The 9,909-nt window shown below is 30.2% G+C and overlaps 1 protein-coding gene across 1 annotated transcript in view; it reads right to left on the minus strand.

Annotated features, from left to right (window-relative positions):
- The window catches only part of LOC100201524 (uncharacterized), a 904-nt gene extending 534 nt beyond the window's left edge, over positions 1-370 (minus strand). Inside the window, exon 1 of the mRNA XM_065796163.1 lies at positions 1-370. This exon is cut by the window's left edge and continues 534 nt beyond it. Coding sequence (XP_065652235.1) covers positions 1-277 — 277 coding nt within the window. The 5' untranslated portion in view covers positions 278-370.
- Between the last annotated feature and the right edge of the window lie 9,539 nt (positions 371-9,909).

Raw genomic sequence — 9,909 nt, forward strand, 5'->3', positions numbered from 1 at the left:
GATATCGGGATTTACTGCTCACATTTGAAAAATTCTCGCCACTTTTTAACCAAGTAACAAATTCGTCAAAAGAAACTTGGCCATTTCCATCTTTATCAAGAAGTAATGAATATACGTCACATTGTTCTTTAGTAAATCCTAAATCTTCCATAAAAAACACTTTCAGTTCGTCTCTGTTCAACTGACCACTTTTATCGGCATCATACTTCAAAAACAAACTTTTTAAAACAATAATAGGTGCATTTGAATCAAAATAGGTCTTTCCAGCTTGATACATTTTCAATTTAAAGTTAATTGCCTTAAAAACTCAAACGTAAGTTGAAAAACTTGACCCACAATGCATTCTAAACCTTTTTGATCTTATCAAAGTCAATATTTACCCATACTGTAATGACGCAAAAGTTTGAGTAATAATTTATTGCACAATTTTTTACTACAACTAATTATATTGATATATTGTGTTTCGTGAAATTAAAAAGCATTCCGGTTGAAGTAATATTCCCAAAACTCCGACTCTCTCGCTTTTGATCAAACAGTTCTACATCATCCAAAATGGATGATGTAGAACTGTTTGACCAAAACTGTACCATTAAACGATTGGTGCAAGGCAAAATGAGCAGTTTTTTAGTACCTTTTTCTTTCAAGTATAAAAGACATACCAAAGGTCATCAAATGTGCTGCCTTTTACTTAGGTCGTTTGAGAAGTTGATAGAACTTCATCTATAAAGATACAATAAGACAGGAAATAATTTAATATTTATATATCATTTTTAATATTTATATATCATTTAATATTTATATATCATTTAATATTTATATATCATATATACTTATATATCATTTATATTTATATATCATTTTGTGTTTAATTATGAACATTTTAGGTACTTGTTGAAATTTTTTGAATGTTTATTTAAAAAGTTATTTAAATTTTATTATATACGTTTAAAAGAAAAAATTAAAAAATGGAAAAATTTGAATATCGAGCATATATTTTAACCCGTCTACTTGGAGTTTCAGTACAAGCCGTAACCGATGAATTGGTTTTAGTTCATGGTGACCAAGCTCCGAAATATAGTACAGTTGCCAAGTGGGCTATTTTATATAAAGATTATAGAGAGAGTCTCGAAGATGATCATCGCTCAGGGTACCCTCAAACCACGTCTACAGCTGAGAATATTAAACGTGTGCGAGCCATTATTGAAGAAAATCCGTATGCAACACATAATATAGTTGAAGCCCTGACATCGATTCATCGTTTTAAATTCAACAAAATCATTTACCACGCACTTAAAAAAAGAAAATTAACATCACGTTGGATACCCCACGAGTTAACCGATCAAAACCGCAAGAATAGGGTTGAGGCATGTAAAGAAAATTTAGCCCTTTTCAGAAATGGCCTATGGAGACTATGTGAAATTATTACAGGGGATCAGTTGTGATTTTATTTGAGAGAAGTTGAACTCAAGTCGGCTAACGCTAGTTGGGTCGGTGAAGGTGAAAGTCCAAGAACTATAGTAAGATGCGATAGGTTTCAGCCGCAAAACATGTTCTAGATCTTCTTCAAAACGACAGCTGTTGTTCATTTAGGTTATGTTGAAAAGGGAGATACCATTACTAGCGAATATTATATAAAAACTGTTTGAAAGCTCTTATATACAAAATAAATAAGCAAAAACCTAAAACAGGCACTCAAAGTTTCAAATTTCTCCATGATAACGCTCGACCCCATGTGACTCAAACCGTCACAAATTGTTTAAACCAAGCTGGAATTACAATAATTCGCCACCCACCATACTCACCAGACTTAGCTACATCCAATTATTGGCTATTCGACTTGATAAAAAAAATCTTCATGACGATACTGACGTTGAAAGACAAAAAACTCGCATAACGAAGCTACTTCAAAGTATATCCAACATGGAGTATAAAAAAACATTTCACAAATGGCTTGAAAGAAGGCAACTTTGTATAGATAATAATGGACATTATTTTGAACATTTAATAAAATAAAATTAAAAAAAACTTTTTTTTCTTTTATAGGGGAGTTCTACGAACTTTCCTAACGACCTAAGTACTTTATTCAAATACATCCACCCAAAGCATTGAAATTCATCAAAATGTTTCAACCACTTTTCTAAATAAAGAATGCATGCTTCATACACTAGCTTAACTTCTGCCATAAAGCAAATACCATATTTTTCTCTGTCACTTTCTTCAAGTTTTTTTAATATATCTACCTTAAGCGAGTTATTATAGGAATTTTTTATTTAACCAGTCTTTTAAAACTTCCAAGGTAGAATGAAGAAGGCTCATAACTTAAAACATAACATAAAACTGACGTTTCTTCTCTTTCAACTTCTGCAATATTTACTTTGAAAGAGAGACACCAAGGAACGCAAAAACTAAAGATAAACTTCTGAAAGTTCATTCTAAAAAAATACTTTTTATCTTAACAGGTGATTGAAAGAAAGTATATTTTCAAAAAAACAAATTACCTCAGCAACCTTTCAATAGCTGGAAACAAACTCAACCATCTAGTTTTAGAGTGATAGATTAGTTGAAGATAAATAATATCACAATAGTTGCATAAATTTTTTAAAGCTTCTGTTCTAGCTGTGTACAAAGAAAAATAATTTAAAATTTTCAAGACAACAGTTTCAGCATTAATTTTCATTAAATCTGCTCCATGTTGAATGCAGTAGTGCAAAACGTGGGCAGAACATCCAACACTTACTTACGGTTTTTTTAAAGATTTTTTCAAATATGAGAATTCATTTTTGCCTACTTTTCTATTAATGTCTCCAAAATTTACATTAGCAAGCAAAATTAACACACTTAGATGACAATTCATATTTTAAGAGTATTTTCAAAATATATTGTGATGTAGTTTCAGAGGTTTCATTTGGTGTGTTATCTAAAGTGAGAATTTTAGTTTGGATACCACTTGCCTTCCAGTCAAAGTATTGAATTACGATCAGAAATAATATCAAAAACATGAAATGTTATCTTATGATTTTGCCAGTTGATCAACAGTGTGGAGGCTAATTACCTGGTTTATCATTGCCTCAGTGTTTGTTTTTGAACAAGCGTTATTTAATGCAATTTCCGAATCTACAAATAAATTGTGCTTTAGACCAGCTGTGCTATATCTTTGAGTTTTTAGATTGAAAAAAGAATGTCAACTTATTCAAAGACGCTGACACTTTGATTACGTTTTTATGCTTCTCACTGTTAACAAGGCGCTCTATATCTGCAGCTACTTTGTTAGCGACGGACAAGTAATTATAACAAATCGTGCACTTTGTCTTATTCTAGTTACGCCCTTCAGCAAAGCATGAATACTTTGTTTTCATAGTATTTGAGAATTTGCATTTTCTTTTTGAAGAAATTGAAGTCATTTTTATAAAAAAGCCGCAATTCAATTTAAGTGCTGTTGTTGCTATACGAGCAAAAACTGACATAGGCAAAATGTGCTAAAAATTGGCAAAATGAGTTAAAAACGTTTAAATTAAAAAGAATAGATCTATAGGGGAAGTGGGGGCATAGCCGCCCCTGTAACGTTTGGATTAATGTTATATGAAAATAAAAACGAAATAAGTTTTTTTAACAGTTTATTTCAATAACCACATCATTAAGCTTTAAATTGATGCAATTAAGAAAAAATTTAAACGGATTTTGAAAATGTTATCACACAAAAATTACACTTGTGCCTCACAATGAGTTTTGCCCCCATTGTGAGGCACAACTGCACCCTCGCAAAATTCGTTGGAATACATTTTTCTTGGTACATTTTCTTTATAATTGTCACTGCTCAGATTATTTGCTAACTTTGTTGCACGTTTGCATACTGTGTAGGCATTCTTTGTACTTAGAGTCTGAGTTTTCTCATTCGATATACTTTTAGCTTTATTTTTTATTTTAAAACTCATTTATAAATATTAAATAGAAAAACACGAAATCAAATTTCGAACATCTCAAAGCAAAACTATTTCTATTCAAGTATTTACATGATCCCATTCAAGTGTGACGATTGTATTTATTGTTATTCGTAATTACCTAACTTTGATAAATATTAAAAGTATGGGGATGTGCTTTTCTGCCAGAGAGGAAAGTTTTTAGAAAGAATACAGTTTTATACTTGCTTATTAGATTATGTTGATATCAAAAATTTGATATCCATATGCGGTTATGCCCCCACTTCCCCTACTTTTTTTAAATTTTTTCATTTCTTTGCCGTTCTATAGAACAACAATTGGAAAAGCGAAACGCGCAGAGTTAAAGGTAGAACCTGACATTTCAATTAAAGAATTAAACGTCAAAAAAAACTTTCAAACGTCAAAAAAAACCTTCAAAAGTTTTAAGAATAACTATAATAGTTTAAATGAGGAAAAAAATGAGGCAAAAAGAAGGAAAAAAAAAATGAGGCAAAAAGAAAGAAAAAAAAAATGAGGCAAAAAGAAGGAAAAAAAAAATGAGGCAAAATGAGGGAAAAAAATAATTGCTTAAATGAGGAAATACATATAAACAAAGCATATGTAATAATAAAATCTTGTTGCTTTTATTATTGAGTTGATTGTAATTCTCAAGTCCTTCACACTCGAATTTGCAGCGACCATTTTACACAGGTAAAATTTTCATATAACTTTGAATATATAATACCATTACATGTTCAACATTTTCATATTTTTATTTAGGAAAATCTTTTTCACTTTTCTCAAAGAATGGCTCTAATTGGAATCCATCATAAAATTTGGGGCACAAAAAGTTTAAGTTTGGAGCTCAGCAATGTAAAAAACGTTACTTACGACATAAAAATTGTTCATTGCTATCAAGTCAAAATAACTTTAATTATTTTGACTTGACAACAATGAACAGTACCCCTGATTTAGACAATTCTGAAGATGTATTTGAAAATGGTTATACAGATTTCCAAATAAATAAAACTTTAACAAATAAATTGAATATTTTAGAAAGTGTCACAATTGATAACAAAAACTCAGTAGATGTAAGTGTTCAAACAGATGTAACTGTCGAAAACATAAATCAATTAGAAAGAGAGCTTATATATAAAAATAAGCTAGTTTATGACTTGCGTGCAAATTTAGTAAAACTTTGAGGGAACTATGTGGGAACTATTGAATGGCTTGAATTGAATGGTTTGGATTAAATTGAAACTATTGAATGGTTTGATACAGATTCAAAAAAAGATTTTTTGCTGTATTATCAAATTTGAAAATTTTATGTTGTTTGTTTAACTTTTTGAAGCTTATTCTCAACGAAATTAAAACTCAGTTTTATCTTACTTTGAAGAATTTTCTTTAACACTTGTGAGATTACGACCAATTCTATCTATCGCAGACCTTGCTTACATTTGAAATTTCAAAATTAATATTGCTTATAAAGGTTTTAACATTGCTGATAGTGTAAACTTTTTGGGGTCAAAAAGTCGACATTTATTGTGGGGAAACAAATATTTCAGGATTTGCAAAAAGGAAACTACAATTATTTTGTTTAAATGTAAAATCAACCCAAAAAATCGCTTATGTTCGTGTTCACTTTGAGAGAGTTATTGGTTTGTTATGTAACAAATATAAAGTTCTACAAAGTATTATACCATTAGACTATTTATATACAAAAGATTCTGGATTATGCACATTAGACAAAATTGTAATTATTTGTATTTCTTTAATAAATATATGTGATTCAATTATTCCATGGGAATATTTATAACATTTAAAGAGATTGAATTGTTAGTTAAAACTAAAATTTATAATAACAAATAAATGATATAAAATATTTTTATTAAAATACAATGCATTTTTCAAAGTTATTACTTATTTTTTGCTGTTATCATGCTCATTAAAAAGTTTGTTTTCTTTTTTAAAGTAGATGTCTATTAATAAGTTAATTTTTATTAATAAGTTTATTTTTATTAATAAGTTTATTTTTATTAAATAATATTATTTTATAATAAGTTTATTTTATTACTTTGTTAAAACGGTTTTTCCTGCTGTAAAACTTTTCAAGTAGTTCAGGTAAAATACATTCTTCAAAAAATTTTCACATTTTCTTATATTTATTTCCATAAACTCATAATCCTGAAATATCCTTTCACAATACCAGTCCTTTGATGTTTAAATATAAAAGTCAGAGTAGTTACTAAATGAAGCCTATAGTTGGCATGGAACTTGATAGTAATATTTATGTGATTTTTTGAGAGCCACATAACCATCATTATTCTTTTTTGTCTGAAGTCGTGTTGCACTCTCAACATTTTTGTTCTGCGTAAGAGTTATTATAAGTTTTTTCTTTTTCAAACATTCAAGAGTTCTTCATTGTTCGAAAAAATATTATTGTTCTGATAAAGATCAGACAAAGATTCAGGATATTTTTGTGTTATTATTGTTGGTTCATAAGCTTTAGTAAACCCAGCGACAATAGAAGGAATAGCTGGTTTGGTTCCTCATTGGCTTCAGTCAAAAAAAATATATCAGTTTCTTCCTTTGTTGAAACACAAATAGTTTTTCGAGGTGTACTTTTTTTTTGTTATTATCTATTCCAATTACTTTATTTTTTAATTCAATATGTAACAATTTAGGTGAGGTAAAATCAGTATCTGCAACAGACTTGTATACGATATTTTTAGAGTTTAGTAGTAACCAATAGGCTTTTTCCTCAGTAAATGTTTTTGAACTTTTGATGTTAACTGAACATTCAACATAAAACAGTACCGCACCAATATGTGAGCAGCTTAATCCTAGACCAGCCAATTAATACGATTGCAATGGGCACAATTGCTAGCAGCCATCCCAAAACTAACAAAGGAATATCAGGAAGGCCTTGGGTGTGTTGACCATATACTTAACCTTGTAGTGACTGAGTGTCTCAGCATCCCCGAAGCAAAGAATGCTGTTGATGCATTCAGGAAACTGTCATCTAGAACTCACAAAAACAACATTGATCAACAGAGGATCAAAAAAGAGCATGTCAGAATAAACAATCAATGTAAAGATGATTTAAACATTAAAACTAGTGATTAGTTACTTTAAACTTTCAATTTTCAATTAAAAAAGTTTTCTATTTTAAGTTTGGATTATACATTCATTATATGTATATACTTTATATTATGAATATATTTTATATTATGTATATATTTTATATTATGTATACATTATATATTATATGTTTATGTTTATATTTAGTTATAATATACAAATTTGGTTATTACATGCCAGACATTTCTAAAGAAGTCTATAAAAAAAAGCTCCGCTAAAAACGTTTTAGTCCCTAAATGTGCGGGGCTCGGAGTTTTATACCCCTAGCTCCCCCTCCTTAATCCATCGCTGATACTATTGTATATTGTATGGTATAAAACTATTAATTTCACGGTTTGAATGAAGCTGCGTTTGGTATAACCTAGTTTGACTAAGTTTAAACCAAATTTTCAACAATATTTCTTTTAGTTGAGTTTGTCAAGATCATTGCACCTGTTGAAACTCGAAAAAATTTGAATGAACCTGTTGAAAAAATCCCTACATCAGAGGAATTTTAACAGGTGAATGAGATTTTCTTCCGAATTGTTGAAATTTGTTATTCCCGATAATTCCGAATATTTCTTAAATTAATTCGCTTTTTTCAGTTTTTTTTTAATTATTTAGTTATTGAATATTAGGTCCTACTTCACAGGGTAAGGAAAATTTTCTAGCCCAGGTCTGCATTAAAAGGGGACAAAATGTTTCTCCTTTTTATTCATTTCTAATATTTAGAACCCACTTGTCATCAAGGGCCTCTAAATTTCAAAAATGCCTGAGCCATTTTTAAGAAGAGTTGTGGCCTGTTTTGTATAAATTAGTTGAATATTAATCATCAAATATTAATATTCAGATTGTTGCCCTCATTGGTCCACTCACCAAGATTGAAGAGATGTCTTTATTATTTTCTTTTGACAAAAAACCAACCATCTGCTATGTGGTATCAAAACTTTTTAACATCGATGGTTATCTAAATTCTTAACTCAATAAAGCAACATTCATCGAGGAGACCAAAGTACTCTACAAAACATTACCTTTAAGTTAAAGTTGGAAAAAAGATTTCCGGTTTGTGGGGCCAAAAACAAGCTCTATGCTTATGGAGCAATTCTCCACTCATTTTACAAAGGACTTACACTTGCCAAAAATGAAAGTCCAAATTACAGGAAAACGATTGAGATCAAATTATCATCAGATCAAGGAGAATAAAGTTAAGCTAGTACAAGACTTGAATCACGAATTTTTTAAGGAAGTTGATGAAGAAGACTACAGCATTGAAGCTAAGATTAGGTAATTGAAATTCAAATTTTAAATTCGAATAGTTTTAGGCTAAAAAAAAAAAGAATTATATACATATTCTTTTTTTCGCAATAATAATTATTGTTTTTAAGGCTATAATGAGATCTTCTCAGTTTAGCCAGCCCACTCGGTCACTTTTTGAGGCAGCTATTAGCCCCATGCAGTTGGAAATGAACAGGTAACTCAACTTAACAGATCCTCCTCCAGCCGATATCGATGTCCTGCAATGATGGAAAAGGCATCTTTTGGACATCCTCTTATTGCCAAGTGTGCCATAAAATAGCTTTTCAGAAGGGGTAGGGACACGCCAATTTTCTAAAATTCGTAAAACTAAATTTTTGAACTTTTGTCACTAAAATTTAAATTTGAATTTTAGCCGTTTGAAAGTTTTTCCCAGTCTATTTTAATTTAATTTATTTAAAAATTTGACACAATTTTAAATTCATTTTACTTTTTAGACATCGTCTGCTAGCTCTGAGCTAGTGTTCTCATCAGGAGGTGCAGTTGTGACCTACAAAAAGACAAAGCTTGATGTCGAAATTGTCCACATGCTAGTTTACTGTAAGGACAACTTCCCAAACGTTAGGATCTCCACAAAGTTTTACGAGGATAAAGCAGAGGAGGATGCTAAAGCGGAACTTTTTCTGGAAGAAACAACTGAAGTCTTGGTCGAAGGTTCAACCAAAATTCATTTTATTAAGGAAGAGGGTAAAAGAAATAAAAGAAAGTTGGATGTCAGTCTTCAATCCAAGACTGGGTCTTCTTTAACCAGCCAAATTACAATATTTTCAAGCGTAACAGCTAGAATCTCTTCAAGCAACAGAGATGGAAACCCACCAACTAATAGCATACAATGCATTTAAAGTGATTGATTTATCTAAAAATGTGGAAAATGTTCCTTTTTGTTCCTTGTGTTAAATGTATATGTAAAAGTTTTGTTAAAGATCAGGAATAACGTCCAGTAATCTTATATAAATATTATTTTCTTACTTGTTATTTAATAAATACTTGAACTCAAAAATTTATTGTCTAAAGAGAGAGTTGCGATAGAATGACGACCGATTATAAATAGTGGAGTATTGCCCTTAAATTATATTTGCGCTAAATATTTTAAACATATAAAAGAAATTTTTTCCAGTCTACGAAACCTATTCTACATCCACCCCCGTTCGGTATTTTAATTTTAAAGGAAGTTTAACACTTATTTCAGTCTTTGCAAATTCTTTCGGCGCACTTATGCCATTTTACACTTATGCCAATTCGCCTGTTTTCACAATTGATTCCCACTTGAGCTAGTGTTTCCAAATTCCTTTGGCACACTTATGCCAGTTAACACTTATGCCCGTGTTTGCAAGTGGGGAAGGAAATTGCAAGAATAGATTGGAGAAAAATAGATTCGCCCTGAAATTCGAAAATTCGAAATTGTGACATATTCGAATGAATTCGACCGAGCCTACTCCGCAGTTCGACAGGGATTTATACTATTTATTTTACTGTTTATTATATACATAAACGATACTTTTTTTTTCTTTCCTTTTTTCTCTTTTTTAAATCCTCGCTTTCTTCAAGGCTGCAAGCA

The sequence above is a fragment of the Hydra vulgaris genome, chromosome 04 (assembly GCF_038396675.1).
Source record: "Hydra vulgaris chromosome 04, alternate assembly HydraT2T_AEP".
Lineage (NCBI taxonomy): Eukaryota > Metazoa > Cnidaria > Hydrozoa > Anthoathecata > Hydridae > Hydra > Hydra vulgaris.